The following is a 16,814-nucleotide window of genomic DNA, read 5'->3' as shown; positions in this document are numbered from 1 at the left end:
AAGAAGAAGGAGGAAGAAGGAAGAAGGAGGAGGAGGAAGAAGGAGGAGGAGGAAGAAGGAGGAGGAGGAGGAGGAAGAAGGAGGAAGAAGAAGGAGGAAGAAGGAAGGAGGAAGAAGGAGGAGGAGGAGGAGGAGGAAGAAGGAGGAAGAAGGAAAAGAAGGAGGAAGAAGAAAAAAGGAAGGAGGAGGAAGAAGGAAGAAGGAAGGAGGAAGAAGGAGGAGGAGGAGGAGGAGGAAGGAGGAAGAAGAAGGAGAAGAAGGAGGAAGAAGAAAAAAGGAAGAAGGAGGAGGAAGAGGAGGAGGAGGAGGAGGAGGAGGAGGGGGAGGGGGAGGGGGAGGGGGAGATGAGGCTTTGCCTTGCAAGGGAGGGCCTGGGTTTAATTCCCCAGCACCCATGTAAAATGCCAGGTACAGTGGACTATATTATGTATTACAAGGATGATGTCTGAGGTTGTCCTCTGGCTGACTCCTCTCATTTCCCTTTCTGTCTCTCTGGGGAAAAAAAAAATCAACAAAAATCCACTTCCCCCAAACAGCAGAGGTGACTCGTAGTAAACCTTCCCAGTGCTTTCTGTGCACAACTGGAAATCTCATGTGATCTTTGCCGAATTAGTTACATTTCTAGGTGCTCTGACAAAAGTGACTTATGGGAGAGGTAAGGAGGCTATGGCATAGTCAGCAGTGGAGTTGTGTGGCTGGGACTCCGCACCTCTCGGGACCAGGAGACACAATGCTGGAGTCAGTTGGCTTCATCCTGTTTCCCTTTTTTGTTCAGTATGGGGCCCCAGCCATGGGAGGGTGGTGCTCCTACCACAGTGGATTCCCTCCTCAGTTAAGCCTCTCTGGAAACATGCCTGAATACACACCCAGGGAGGCCCTATTAATGCCCTAAGTGTCTCTTAATTCAATCATGCTAATAACCAAAATTAGCTGCTACATAAAATACACGAGGAAATGGGGCTTCAGGGGCCCCGATGCAGTGGGGCGCACTGGGGCCAGGCTCTGAGAACACCAGAGTAACAGCCTGAACTCATCAGAGGCCACACTCTGTCTCATGGGATCCTGTGGGGAGGAGTTGGGACATCAGGTGTGCACATACAGGCGAACAAGTGCACTAGTGTCTTCAACTGTCATCAGTTAATTGCCTCTTAGATGGTAACCAGATTTTCTACTACTCAGAGTACATTCATGAGGTTGTAAAACCATTAACCAAAAGTCGTAGAAAGGGAACAAATGATTTATTATAGGTACTAGGACAGAAGATAAAATGTTGACTGGGTTTATTTATAAAAAAACTTCACCAATAACTTAGTTATGGTTTTTAACTTTCTATGAATCTGTGGAGCCATGACAGGTGATGAATGTTTAATTTATCTAGATAATTACTCCTAATGGATATGCATGCAAACATTCTCTGTTGTAAACTTCTATTTCAATTTATGATTTCATTTTATGTGTAAAGTTGTGATGAACTTTTTACCATGTGATCATGTATTCTGAAAGATGTGTAAGTGCTGAGGACTAAGAGAAGAATGAGAACTGGGCTGAGAACTTTTTAGTCAGATCTGAACAGAAAATTTTAGAACAGAATTGAGGATAATTTTTTAAAGTCAGTATACAAGAGAACCTTTTAGACAGAACTGAACTCAAGAAGAACTTAGAAGTAAAGGCACAACATTGAGAGAAAAGGCATTGAGAGTGAGGGCATTATTGTGACATCAGAACAGGAGGAGAGAGCAAGATTAAAAGGAGAATGCAGAATAACTTATAAATTATAAGGCGACTTAAAAAATTAAGAGAACAATGTGCAGAATGCAGAGGGAAAGAGAAAAATAAAGCTGCAAAGAGCAGCAGGAGCAGAACAGGTCTTTCCTTAACAGCAAGACAGGCTTAGTCTTACAAAGGAGAACAAAGCTTTCTTCCTACAGTCCTGGGTTTAATTCATTTAGCAATAAGAGGGTAGAAGCGTACTCTTTGTCTATGCAATAAAGATTGGAGCTCATTGATCATCCAGAATGAGTGAGTTCTTTCTGTATTGGTGCTTGGTCTTTTGTTCCAAATGCATATGCAAGTATGGATGCATGTGTGTAAGTAATTATGAGAATGTATGTAAGCTAAGCTGGGCCCAACTGGGTGTTAATGGAAATGTATAAATGTGCATGTGTGAATCTGTATATAAATTGATATGAGTTTATGCATATTTGTTTATGTAAAGGTTTTTCTTTTTGTAAGCGTGATTCTCTTCTCCTGGTTCAATAGTTTACTGCTCCAAACTCCCCCTAGCCTGACAATCAAGAGGCACCTGGACAATAGGGAGAAGGCTCTAGCAAGTAACCCTTTACTTACTCCCTTGCTGCCGGGCTACAGATGTCAATCACCCAAAGCAAACGCTTTTAACCCTCAGAATGAGCAAGAGAGTTTTTAGGCCTTTTTAGAATTCATTAGAACATCTGAGACCCTCAGTCTTTAAAGCCACACCAGAGTCCTACTCTGTGTCTCATCTCAACCCTCTCCAGAAGGGGAAGCTCCTGGCAATAATTTGCTTTCCCAAGAAAGGCTGGGCATAGTTACATCCCTTAGGAGATGGGCAGTAATTCATATCTAGCTCCTGTTACAGTCAATTCAAAGCTAGCCTAGGCTATATAAGACTCCAGCCCTCTGTCTCAAAAACAAACAGAAAAGACTCACAACAAATTACAGAAATATTTATTGATTGGATTACCTACAGGAATCTATTACTTTCTGTATCTATAATAAAACATAGGACACTTGCAATAATGAATAGGAAATGAGACTCATAAATATCAAGCTTTTTGCTGCCACACAGGGGGTAAATCTGAGGTCTCAGTTACCATTTTAAGTTTTCTTTCTGGTTGAAGATCATGGACACTATACATGGGAAGACAGGCTCAGAACTGCTCTCCTGCTCAGTGCTAGCCTGGGAGTGGCTGAAAGAGAGGCTGACAGGGCAGTGTCTTTGTGATGCAGTACTACAAGAGTATACAGGACAGGGGACTGCAAGTGACCCAGAGCTCCTTTCTCTCAAAGAGGCAAGAGCTGAGGGGGCAGAGAAGCATGTGCACACTGAACTGAAGCTAGAGTTCCAGCTTGTGTACCATTCACCTCAATTATGGCCCCGAGCACACAATGGGGATGAGTGGGATTTTAGATCACAGTTGGTGTTTCCCAAGACACATGTACAGGCTGCATTTCTCTCTGTGGCTGTGGTCTGAATGACAGAGTTGATTCCTTAAAGCTCGGCACTATAGTGGGCTGGTCCTCGAGCTGATGTGGATACAGCTCAGCTCCTGGCGTAAGGGCTGCTCCTCAGGACGGGAGAGCTGTTCCTCAGGACAGGGGGCTACTCCTCAGGACAGGAGGGCCACTTATGTAAGCAGCTCCGTGAGGCCATTGACTCCATTATTTCTCTTCACCCCTCTCTTCTGGCTCCCATCTTCTGTAGGGTCTGCAGCTCCCCTTTGCTCTGCTATCTCTGGGGTGGGGGACACTTTTCCCTTTGTTGCTGGCCTGCTGACTTCCTCGATCATGTGACTTTTAGACACTGGCCCCTTCCTTGTCTCTTTTGACTAGAAGGATCCCAGACCAGAAGTCCCTGGGGTCCTACATATCTGTTTCCTGAGAGGGCACCTTACAAAGGTTTACTTTGGCCCATCATGGTAGGGACAGGCCTGTGGAGCAGGAATAGTTTTTATCATTGTAGAAAGGAAACAGAGAAAAGGACAGTTAGGCACCAGAGACCGGGCATCCCAGGGATCTGGTCCTATGGACCGACATCCTCCAGACAAGCCTCACCTCCAAAGTTCACAGAACATCTCCAACATTGCTAGCTAGGCATTGACACAGGAGACCGTGGTGGACATTTGGATTCAAGCTACAACATTCCACTCCTCTGGCTAGGGATGTGTCTCAGTTGGTAAAGTGCTTGCCTAGCACAGATGACCTAAGTTCCCTGTTCCTGGCATTGCTGAACACACTACCTGCTCAGCTGATGATACTGTGACTTAGCCAGACTCCTGCCTGCCTGTAGTGAAGCAGCACAGGGATGATGCCAAGCTCTGCTGGACCTCCATGGACCACAGCATTGGTGACCTGGGAGATATCTTCTCAGGCATCCCTCCCCGTGTAAGCAGGAAGTCTGGAGACTGTTTTCAAGGGAAAGTCTTCCAAGTGAGTGCACAATTTTACATCCTACACAGCTGTGGGTAGGGTCTGGTCAGTTTCTGTGATGAATACTCTTGGCTGGCAACTTCACTACATCTGGAATGAACTAAAACTCAGATGGCAGGGCACACCTGTGAGGGCTTTTCTTACTGATGTGAAGGGGAAGACCCACCTTTGATCTGAGCCACACCTCTGTTGGCAGCCCACGCAAAGGGTGTGGGAGAAAGAAGCTGGTTCTCTTTGCCGCCTGCCTGAGAACAAGACTTGCTGCCAAGCCTACTCTTCACTGGCATTAGCCTATTTCTTCACTTCTTAGGTATTGATGTCTATACCGGCCTTCACTGAGGCGAGTGAGATATCCAGCCTTGTGGATTCCTGGGCAAACTGTTGGTAGACAGCCATTGTTGGATTAGCTGGACCACAGCCTATGAATACATTTTCCTTTCTACACAATCATAAATATGTGTGTGTATGTATGTACATATTCACAAGTGTGTATACATACATACATACATACATACATACATACATACATACATACATTTTAAGAGTTCTGCTCCACTAGAACCCTGAAGAATACATATGCTCTTAGGGCATGTTTTTCGCTGTCCCAGGAAAAAAGTGCTCAGCTTCTTTGGAAATGCCACTGGTTACTTTAACAACCACTCCCTTTATTTCTACAATTTTCTACATTACGTTTTAGGCCGGACTGGAGAGTTTTCAAATCCTGCTCAGCTTTGCACTCCCGATTCTCACTGAAAATATGGTGAGAAGCAGGGAGGAGAGGCTGTGCTCCAGCTTGGGTGCCATGTTATACTGAAATATCTCCACCAAATTAACTTTACACTTAGCTTCAACACCCCAGGTCTAGGACAAATACAAATTCTATGCCAAAATGTAACGAATTCCCTCTGACCCAATTCAAGAGCAACCTCACAGCCTGGCCTTCACTGCATCCCTACTGGTATTCCGACCTTCTTTTCTCCTCCAGAATCACCCTGTAAGCTCTATTTACAGAATCTGAAGCTTTCTCTAGCTCATTCTACAAACCAGCTTCATACACTTAGGATTTAGTCACAGCAGTGACACCATTTTTAGTACCAAGTTAGCGAGCTTTCTACAGCTGTGGCCAGATCACCCAAGAGAAAGAGCTTAGAGAAGGACAGGTTTACTGTGGCTCAAGGCTTAAAAGGTTCAGCCCATGGTTATTGTGCCCCCACGTATTTGAACAGGACATCATGGTAGTGCTGTGTGGCAGGCAGGAGGCAGGGGATGACACCAGGAGGGACCAGGGACAAGATACCCAAGGGCCTGCTCTCCCTCAGAACAAGACACCCAAGGCCCTGCTCTCCCCCAGGGACAAGACACCCAAGGGCTAGATCTCCCTTAGAATACGACACTCAAGGCCCTGTTCTCCTCCAGGGACAAGATATCATAAGGCCTGCTCTCCCACAGGGATAAGACACCCTGGGACCTGATCTCCCAGTGACCTGCTCTTTCTGATTAGATCCCACTTCCTTCTAGAGCCTACAAACTGCCATCAGCTGGGTAATTAAAGCTTTAATGCATGAGCTTGTACTAGAATTTCACATTAAGTTGTTTAATTATTTTATTAGCTGTTTTCTTCATTTACATTTCAAACGCTATCCCGAATGTCCCCTATACCTTCCCCCTGCCCTGCTCCACTACCCGCTCACTCCCACTTCTTGGCCCTNGCATTCCCCTNTATGGNGCATATAAAGTTTGCAAGACCAAGGGGCCTCTCTTCTCATTGATGGCCAACTAGGCCATCTTCTGCTACATATGCAGCTAGAGACACGAGCTCTGGGGGTACTGGTTAGTTCATATTGTTGTTCCACCTATAGGGTTACAGACCCCTTCAGCTTCTTGGGTACTTTCTCTAGCTCCTCCATTGGGGGCTCTGTGTTCTATACTATAGCTGACTGTGGGCATCCACTTCTGTGTTTGCCAGGCACTGGCATAGCTTCACAAGAGACAGCTATATCAGGGTCATTTCAGCAATCACATTAAACTGTTAACACTGTGTCTCAGGATCCAATTCTCTGGACCCCAATCCTTTCTCAGTTTGTGTCATCTGAAAACAAGGTACCCAAAGCAGTGTGCAACTCCATGGGTGTGTGCTGGTAGGGGTGTGTGTGTGTGTGTGTGTGTGTGTGTGTGTGTGTGTGTGTGTTACATCTGCGCAGGTTAGCAGGAGCCTGCTAAAAACTTGATAGTTTTCACCTGCCATACTCAGGGGAGTTCACAAATCCTACAGTGACCTTGTAGGTAAAAGGATGGCATCTATCTCTGCCTGTTTTCCAGCCAACTCAGGAGTTCCTTCTAAATGTCATCAATCATCCCTCTCATGTACCTCCCCTAAGTATGCTTAGCAAACTGCAAACTTCATTTGAATCATTACTGATGACAGTTTTTAGACACACCAGATCAAAGATAGAGCTCTGAGCCCATGAAAAAGTCCTCTGTGTTCAGTGGTTAATCAGCTTACCCAACTAAAAGCCCAGGTCACCTCAGTACTGTTATCTACTCCAGAGGCTGGTGCTCTATCTCCACAGAGATGTAAATTCACAGATGTAAATTCAGTGACATCTTGTGTCAACAGGGCTATTTTGGTTTTCTCAGACTGCAAAGATTTTTCTGACATCTACAAGTTATGTGGTTTACACTGTCAGATACCAAAATACCAAACTTGCCATTTAATTTTTTTCGAATTGACTTTCTCCTTCCCTTTGGGACCATTTTACAGCGAGCATCACCCTTACCCTTTCAAGGTCCCATCAGCCTAAGTGTCAAGGGGTTGGGAGGTTTGCCAGACACAAATCATAAGGAGGGAAAAATCTGCCTGATGCAAGCAGTCTGACTGGTTATTTTCACCTTGGGTTCCAATGACATTGTAAGGTGGCTCTCTGTAGTTATCCTGGCTGAAGCCTGTCTCTGGGCTGGTCAGTAGCTGGATGGGTCCATCTCCTGCTGTGTATTGCATGTGAGCATGTTTCCAGGCCTCCAGCCAGTCTGTCCCTCCCTATGCTTGCTGCCACCCCGCGCACTTCATGCAGAGCTGTAGCTCACTTCCATTTTGAGCCTGACCAGGAGCAGGTCTATATGCTATTGACAGGCAGTAGCCTCAGGGGCTGCTAAGTCATAGCTGGAGCTGACATAGATGAGCAGAGATGTCTGGCTACCGTTGCAACATGGTCTATGATCTTTCCCTGCACTGATGACACACATGGAATCCAGAAGACACTGCTGCACAGGTGGCACAGACCGCACTGGGGCCCTCGGGTTTGAATGGCCAAGCGGCCCTGTAAGCAATGTCTGCCAGGAGAATGAACACCTTCTTTGTGTGCAATCGCTGCGATCACTCCTTCTCAGACGTGAATGACCCCATGTCCACCACTGCCGGGTTGACGACGAGTCAGGTTTTCACAGGTCTTCACTGAAGGGTCTTCTATTGCTGAAAGTGAGCATCAGGCCTGGCGCTTCAGCCACCCAGAGCCACTGGTCAGAGCTGGCTTCTATATTTATGTATTTTTCAGGGCTGAGAAGACAAGTGTGTGTTTACTGATGACTAGCCTGGTATAGGCTTATCAGAGAGTCTGTGAAGGATCTACCCTATGGAGCTATGGTAAAGGGAATGGTTGGCAATCTACCAGCTCTCATTTCCCACATAGCTGATGACCTTGTGTGCTGCACAAGGACAATGTCTAGGTCAATCTGGCCTGGCATACACAGTAGCCCAGACTGAGGTGAGGTGGTCAGGTCAGTGATGTGAGCTCCTTAAGGAAGTGGAGCAGTTTCCCAGCTGAGGCAGAGCCACCAGCAGGCCACACAACTGCATCCCATCATTACCAGATGCCGGGGTGACAGCAATTTGTATGGGAAACTTATGAAATGCCCCATGGAGTTTTCTAAAAAGCCGTTCCTTTCACCCTTGCTGCCCCTCAGCCCACTGGGTACCTTCCCCCTGACCCACAGAAGGAACTGTCTAAAACCACCGTGAAGTGTCAGCTTAGTGCACAGTGAGACTTCTAGTCCAATTTCTAACCCATCTTTTACTCAGGTTTGTTTAGAATCCAACCATGGATGATTACTGTTCAGCCAGACTGTTCTGCTTGCTCTGTCTGTCTAATTCTGAGACAAGGTTTCATAACATAGCCCTGGCTGTATTAAACTATGTAGTCCAAGCTCGCTTCAAATTTGCAGCAATCCTTGTACCTCAGCCTCCTGAGTTCTGGGGTTATAGGCACCAGAGAAAACACCAGCTCCCTCATAGTCTTTCACAACTATTTATTCAGTCATTAAAGTTCCCCAAGCGGAATATCCAATGGTTATGTTATGTTCTGTGGCCAAGGTGAGGGCCTGAGACCATAGAATCTGCAGGACACCAGGGGGAGCCTCCCCGATTCTTCCTCCCTCGGTTGGGCGTGCATTTGTGCTAGTGTCCAGTCCTCTCCCACCATGGGAGCAGACTAACTCAGTCAGCTGCCTTTCATCACGGTCCCCCACAGGCAGCAGGAGCCTTACTCAGCCTCCTGTGACACGGTTAAGCCTGTGGCTGGCTGACCCGAAGAAAGGAACATGGATGGAGCATGGTCACTGTCAGCTGACAACAGGCGGACTGTACTTTTCCCTCCCACGCGTTCTTTAAAAGACAGGGAGGAGACTGACACACAGAGACACATTTCTTTCCTCATTTTCCTTGTTTTTAGATACTTTTTTTTCAAGTATCTCTGATGACCTGTCCACTTCTACCTATCTCAGGGCAACTTTCACTCTAAGGAGCTAGTAAAATGGCACCTTTGTTCTCCACTCCCGACTCACCTCCTCTGTGCTACACATCAAAAACAGACACTCATCCCAAGGATTCGAAGCAGCACCTTCAGTGACAACTGCTGCTTTGCTCAACAAAGATTGTGGTTTCTTTAACTTCCCTCTAGTTACGAGTGTCAAAAACAAATGGTGTTTTGGGTTTTTTTACTTCCCGAATTCTGATGTTCATAGATGGAGATGCCCACCCTATCTCACAGAGATGGTGGCCCCACCCCATCCACAGCTGGGCTGCCCTCAGTGCTAGGTCAAATGCACACTTGGATGTGAATGGCAGGGCCAGGGCTGCTCTGCCTCTCTATTGTGAGCGTGAGAGCGAGCAGGACAGTTAGCTGTTCCTGCAGGCTCCCCCCACCCCATGCTGCTGCTAGATGGGCCTTTCGGGAAGAGCAGCTCTTGTCTTCCTGATCTGATCTCCTCTTACTTCCTGGATAACAAGGGCTCTGCTGTTTACATGCTTGTGGCAGGTCCTCAGGAAAGACCCACCTTCCTGCCTACTCTTCCAGTACTGTTAGGGTTGGGTAGTCCAGACCAGCGATAACTGGGCTGACTAAAATGAAGTTAGAAGTGAACAGGAAGAAAGTACAAATTCACCTCTTGTTCCCTTCAGTTTCAGCATGGGTAAGCCATTTGTAAATCGTCACCTGAAAGGTTGATTTCTAACTTTAGGAAGGGCCAAAGAATCTAGTTTAACACCCCCCCCTTTCATTATTTGCTAATTAAAATCTTATTCGTGGTCCAAGATTGTGTACCTTGCCAGGCCCCCTCACAGCACTCCCCTTATAACCTTGCCTGGGGGTTACAGGACAACTTGTGGGAGTTAGGTCTCTCCTTCCACCACGTGACTATCACTCAGGTCTTCAGGAAAGGTGACAAACTCCTTTACCATACATGATTTGCTGATTTTTAGCATGAGTGTGGTATCAAAAATACCTGGTCAAGGAAAGCCGGTGCTGCTACAGCACTCATGGCTCCCTGCAGTCAGGCCCCCTCAACATCCCAGGGCAGCAGGGGAGGGGCTCACAAACCCAGCCCTAGCTGAAGAATGACCCAGAGTTCCCAGCTGCAAGGAAAGAAAGTAATTCTTCTGCAGTGGTGTAACCAGGAAGGAGTCCAGCGCCCTACCTCCATGCTTATGTGTGCGGCCTTCATTAAACTTAGGGGATCATTGGGAAAAAAACCCATGAAAGAGGGAGAGGGTAAGAGAAGGAAGATGGGGCTGGGATGATCCAATAGTTTATGTACTTTTATAAAACTGTCAAGAATAAATAAAAAGCATTAAAAAGAAGAAAGTATGGGGGAGGCAGAGGAAGAGGAAGCAGTTCTTGAGATAGACACTTTAGTATGTTTGGTTACAAAAAGGACATTATTTGACAGGCTTTATTTATGCTTTGATAAATTCTCATATATGTATACAAGACCATGTTTTCCTTAGTTCAAGTTCCCTTTCCACCACTCTCCAGGCTATGGGGCGCCCCTCCGGGCAGCTATGGGGAGCCTCTCTGATCTACCCGGGGTTCAGTTTGCAGCTCATATCCACCACTCTTCCCTAGCACCTGTCTTGCTTCAACAGGGCTGCTTCTCAGCATCACGTGCCCCACAGCTTGCCTTCAACAGACAAGCCAGTGTCTGCGGACTTGACTTGGGGCACAGTTCTTATCAGAACAGGAAGGAGCTAGACCGTCTAGAGGCATGTATGCCCTTCTTTCCTCCCTGAGCTGCTCCAGAATCCTTCACTTCCTTGTGGTACACTTTAGCTCTTCCCACATCCTGTCTACTAACTTCTCAGGGAGCTTCTTCAGCCATTTTGGGAAAAGCAGGACTCACTGCCCAGACTGACTGTCTCACCTCTTCTCTGCATGTCTGCGTAAAGAAGGCAGGTGGAGACATCTTGTCCCTTGGCTTCTTGGGGTTATGCTTAGAGACCCTGACGTGTGGCTCTAGCCTTGCCCTCTTCAATGAGAGACAAACCTGCAAAGGCGCCTGGAAGCAGGCTAAGTTCTGAGAACTTGTAATCTCAGACCCAGCACAGGTACAGCAGCAGCAGAGGTGGTGTTAGCGTCTGTGGCTGTGGCTAACTTGTGACAGGATGCCTTCATGTAGGTACAGTTTCTTTGAATGTGTGGCTTATGAAGTCATGGGATTCAGACTCACAGAGATCTATCAGTGCTCAGATTAAAGGTGTGCACTGCCACGCCCAACCAAGACTGTCTCCGTTTTCTACAGTAACATGCCAAGCATGTGCATTACAAATACAGTCTGTGTGTGAGACCCCCGATGTTCTGCACCCAATCAGGAATGTTGAAACACAAGGTTTGGGAAATGGGTTAGCAAGAGAAGAGGATGGGGGAGGGTGGAGAAAGGCAGGCAGGCCTCACGAGGTGGTGTCATATCACAGCAGAGAGGGGAAGAGCTATAGCTCCTTTGAAGTGAGACTGTCAGCAGGTTAACCTGACCCCTGTCATTCTGGGAGGACCAGGGAAAAATGACTCACTAAGAGAAAAAGCCTACAGACCAAATGACTCCTTTTCACATTCCCCTCTCTCTCCTCTCCTCAAACTGCCAAAACCAAGGTCTCACCTATAAATGCCACCCACGGGTAAAGGAGCCCGGAAGAATAGGACTCAGCGCTGCACAGGCGAAGACTCACATAACAGAGTCTTGGTGTTTCTTTCCACCAAGATGGAGGACTATTACTGTATTCTCAAATCTGTCGTTACAGGGATCCAACAAATACCCAATGATTTAGGCTTTTCTTCCGATTCTCTGGGATAATATTTGCCTAGGGAATTTTTGAAGATGACAGGACAGATGGACTCTGGCTGGCCAGATGCACTGCATACCTTTAATCCCAGCAAGAGGCAGAAGCAGAAGGATCACGTACTGAGATGAGCCTGCACTTCAAGTGAGGCCCTGTCTAAAAATGCAATAAGCAAATAAAAAAGAACTCTGGCTGCACATCTGTTCCTCTGTTGCCAAAACCTAAAGAGTTAGTGAAACACAGCCTGAGACAAGAGACTGCCAGGCAAAAGGGCCCCCTGACCAACTGTTAGCCCGAGGTGGCCAGCTGACAGCGCTCTCCCAAAAGCACCTGCCCAGGCCTATGGCAGGGCTGTGGGCAGACCTTCTGAGTTACAGAGCATGCGAGGACAGCAGACAGTTTGGTCTGAGGCTGGCCTGGTGGTGCAGCCAGCTGCGGTACCAGCTGTGGAAGCAAGTTGCACAGGCAGAGGGATATTTCAAGTGTTATCACGACAACGTTTTGGACTGCAACAAAATTTAAAATGCTTTTCTCATTTGAAATAATTTCAAACGTGAAGCTTCAGAAGTTCCCTAAAAATCCTGCTGGCTCTTCACCCAGAGCAGCAGCTATGGTTTGTGGAGTCGCTTCATCATCTCCTGAGCCACTGTTAGTGCAGCTGGAAAAGCTGGAGTCTGACACCAATAATCTCATCCACCCACAGTTCACACCATCAGCCGACTGACAGAAACGGCTTTCACTGCAGACTTCCCTCCCAGCACCTTCAGCCCGGGCCACAGACATCAGCGAGGTGGAGCAGCCTCCTCACCTCCTTTACCTGTAGCACTTTCTGACATTTTAATTTATGAGGAATACAGGCTTATATGAAGAAATCAGGCTATAAAGAATACTTTACGCGGGTTCCTCAAGTTGAGTAAAGTGCTGTATTTTGAGTCCCTTTCATTGCATAAATACTGTGCTTCTTTGTTCCATTACTGGTAATGTTAGTTTTGATAATTGGTGGTACCCAATTTCTTTACTATGTGGATATAATTTTCCTTTGTAACAAGTAAGTATCTTATCGATGAGGAAATAGTTTGAGAATATAGAGAAAGCTAGATTTTTCATATATTAAAGACTTTTCCTTGAATTAATGTTTATTATGGTTGTAAAGCTGTGGTTTCTAAGAAAACACGGTCCTTTCTACTATGTGGAAACTTGCTTTCTTTCTTCTACATATTTCTGTAATATTTATCTATCAGTATCAGCACCGTGGTCTGAATGAGAAGTGTCTCTCAGTCTCAGGCACGTGAACACCCTGGTTCCCAGTTAGTGACAGTTTGCGGAGGTTTAGGCGGTGAAGTCTTGCTGGAGGAAGTATGTCACTAAGGGTGGGATCTGGAATTGAAAGCCTCACTCTGCTTCCAGTTTGTGCTCTGTGCTTTGTGCCTATGTCTGAACACTTCCTACTTCTGCTGCCCTGCTTTCCACTGCTGCTAGACCTCCCCGACGGCGAGACCCTCACCACGGCGGAACCATGAGCACACGCACACATACACACACAAGCACACAGAAAGACCCCATGCTATGCTAATTTCATTATGCTCTCAGTGGCAGAATTACAGTTCCTGAACCACTGAAAATTAACCCAAAGAAAAAGCTTAAGATTTGTTTTAAAATCATAAAAGTAAAAGCCTCACAAAGGCGCTGCTCTCTTCTTACCTTCTCTCAACTCTGGAAGTCCAGACCCTCTGCCTTCGCCTTCTACACACCAGGATGACAGGTGTGTATAGGGAGCTAAGGCAGAAGGAGCACATGGCCCCGTGTGCGTGTTCTCACGAGCCTGCCCCTGCACAGGTCAACCTTCTGTGTCCTTCCTGAGCTACTGGCCATCTAGGTTTTTGAGACAAGACCGTCTTTTGCTGAGACCCCAGTTTTGCCAATTAGGCAAGCCTGGATTGCCTAAGCAAGCCCTAAGACCATCCTATCTCTGTCGTCCCAGAACTGGGGTTACAATGTTGGCATTTTAATGGGTTCTGGAAATCTAGTTCTGGTCCTTGGGCTTGCATGGCAGGCACTTTATCATCTCTACAGTCCCCTAAAACTGCTTCAAGCCTGCAGCGCAGACTGGACTGAGTATGGGTGCCACTGGTTACCTGCTCTTCAGAAACTTCCAAGGGAGGAGATGCTCGCTGCTCAGACCGAGGTCCATCTTGATAGTTGATATTTCGTCGCTGACGTAAAGGGGGGAAAAGCCGGTTCCAATTGATCATTCCTCCCTACAAAGAGAGCAACACAGGTCAATCAGGAAAGCAGCAGACATCCGCAGTGCCTATGGAGCCTCCCTAGGTAGTCAGAGCCCCAGCTGGGACATGAAAAGCTGCACCACCCTCAACCAAGAGGATAAAGCCAGCCCCTGCCACAGGCACAGGGGAGAAAAGGCTCTAGGCTGTGCCAAGTGTGTGTGCGACTGGCACAAGAGGGCAACATGCAGACTAGACCTCCTAAACAGCTCAGCCTCATGGACCCTGGCCCAACACTGGCCATGGCCACAGCCATATCTTAGGAGTTCAAGGTTCTGCAGGGTGTGATGGAGACACAGACACGACAGGTAAGGAAGTAAGAAGAAAGCCACAGTTTCAGACACTACCAGCCCATTTTCTATGTATTCATTTCTGAGCATCAGTGGTACAAGAAGACCAAAGGTTGTAATGAAGTCTATACCCAATGACAAGCTACAGAGCAAAGGGCAAAAGGTTCACAAGTGAAGGTCAATAACTTATTGAGTCTAGCCTCTGTGGATACCAAAGGTAAAAGATAAATCCACTGTTGGCTTCAAATCCGAAGAAAAGTACATGACATGGTGCTTTCTGAAAACACCTGTTTTTGCTGTGTGCAGATCTCTGAATTTATTAACTTTAAAAGGTCTATTTCTAGATGTCTTAGAGTTGCTGCGAATTTATAGAATGTGTCAGTCTGAAAACTTTTCTCCTCATGGAGACCTAAAACATTCAAAAAACATACTTAACATACACACACACACATACACGTATATACACACACATACATGTATACACACACATGTAGACACAGACATACACAGAGACAGGCAGACACACACACACGTCCATGGCTGAATACAAAAGGAAAAAAATTGGAAATCCTAATGTACCAGAAACAAGTAGACAAGTGAAGAACAACAGCAGAAGCAAGCTGAGACTTAGCCAGCTAACCAAAGAGAAAGGTCAAGGAACCAGAGGCAAAACCAAGCACAGAGGGAGCCAGGCCATCTCAGGCACAGGACTGGGATGATAGCAAAACCATGAAAACGGTAAGGTTAGACTTCTGTTTCTGACCACATGTGGAATGTGTTCCACAGATTAGACGAGGACACTGGAAGCTAGATTGTTAGAGCCTTTAGAGGATACTTCCACGTCACTGTGATAGGAAAAGATTTCTCACACAAAAATATAAAAAAGATTGCTAAAATGATTTTATCACCAGTAGAAATTTTATTAAAAGTTGAGCTGTTGTGACTAAAACAAAATGACAAAGTTAACATAGACAAACTAATTGAAAGAAAATGTCCATGAACCAGGCGTGATGGTGCACACCTTTTTTTTTTTTTTTTTTAGAGGAAAGAGTTTATTTCATCTTATATTTTACAGTACATTATGAATGGTAGTCAGGACAGGAAATCAAACATGAACTTGGAGGCAGGTACTGAAGAAGAGGTGATGAAGGAATAGAATTACTATCTTGTGCAGACTGATTTCTTCTCTAGCTGTTCTGGGATGGCACTTGTAAGAGAAAATCATCAGTTAAGGAAATACTCAGTGATCTTTTGCCTACCTGACAATCTAATGGAGACAATTTTTTCAACTGAAGTTTTCTTTTTCAGTTTGACTCCTGTTAGACTATATTTGATAAAAAACAAATCAAGAACAAAAGAAAGAAAGAAAAAGAGAGATTGAGATTTTCTCAAAGAACCAGCTCCTGGTTTTGTTGATTCTTNATATAGTTCTTTTTGTTTCTACTTGGTTAATTTCAGCCCTGAGTTTGATTATTTCCTGCAGTCTACTCCTCTTGGGTGTATTTGCTTCTTTTTGTTCTAGAGCTTTCAGGTGTGCTGTCAAGCTGTTAGTGTAAGCTCTCTCCAATTTCTTTTTGGAGGCACTCAGAGCTATGAGTTTTCCTCTTAGCACTGCTTTCATTGTGTCCCATAAGTTTGGGTATGTTGTACCTTCATTTTCATTAAATTCTAAAAAGTTTTAAATGTCTTTCTTTATTTCTTACTTGACCAAGTTACTCCAAATAGACTGGACCAGAAAAGAAATTCCTCCTGTCACATAATAGTCAAATGTACAAAAGAAAGAATACTAAAAGCAGTAAGGGAAAAAGGTCAAGTAACATATAAAGGCAGGCCTATCAGAATTATACCAGACTTCTCACCAGAGACTATGAAAGCCAGAAGATCCTGGGCAGATGTCATGCAGACCCTAAGAGAACACAAATGCAAGCCCAGGCTACTATACGCAGCAAAACTCTCAATTACCATAGATGGAGAAACCAAGATATTCCAAGACAAAACCAAATTTACACAATATCTTTCTACAAATTCAGTCCCACAAGGGATAATAGAGAGAAAACACCAACACAAGGAGGGAAACTACACCTTAGAAAAAGCGAGAAAGTAATCTTCTTTCAACAAACCTAAAAGAAGATATCCACACAAACATAATTCCGGTGGTGCACACGTTTAATCCCAACATTCATGTGGATCTCTGTGAGTCCAAGGACAGCCTGGTCTACAGAAGGAGTTCCAGAACAGCCAGAGCTACACAGAGAAACCTTGTCTCAAAAAACAAAACAGAAAAAAAAATGTTCACAACATGTAACAGACATGAAAATACACACATACAAAATGAAAATAAATCAGCTGGGCATGGTGGCGCACACCTTTAATCCCAGCACTTGGGAGGCAGAGGCAGGCGGATTTCTGAGTTCGAGGCCAGCCTGGTCTACAGAGTGAGTTCCAGGACAG

The 16,814-nt window shown here is 45.8% G+C and overlaps 1 protein-coding gene across 2 annotated transcripts in view; it reads right to left on the bottom strand.

Annotated features, from left to right (window-relative positions):
- Positions 1-16,814, bottom strand: part of Ubac2 (UBA domain containing 2) — a 148,260-nt gene that overhangs the window by 1,690 nt on the left and 129,756 nt on the right. For both annotated transcript variants that reach the window (XM_021203330.2, XM_029541619.1), the window contains one exon: positions 13,927-14,049. In XM_021203330.2, the coding sequence (XP_021058989.1) occupies positions 13,927-14,049 (123 nt within the window). The remainder of the gene's footprint in view (positions 1-13,926; positions 14,050-16,814) is intronic.

Source organism: Mus pahari, chromosome 8 (genome assembly GCF_900095145.1).
Source record: "Mus pahari chromosome 8, PAHARI_EIJ_v1.1, whole genome shotgun sequence".
Lineage (NCBI taxonomy): Eukaryota > Metazoa > Chordata > Mammalia > Rodentia > Muridae > Mus > Mus pahari.
This window is presented reverse-complemented; position numbering and strand designations above follow the sequence as displayed.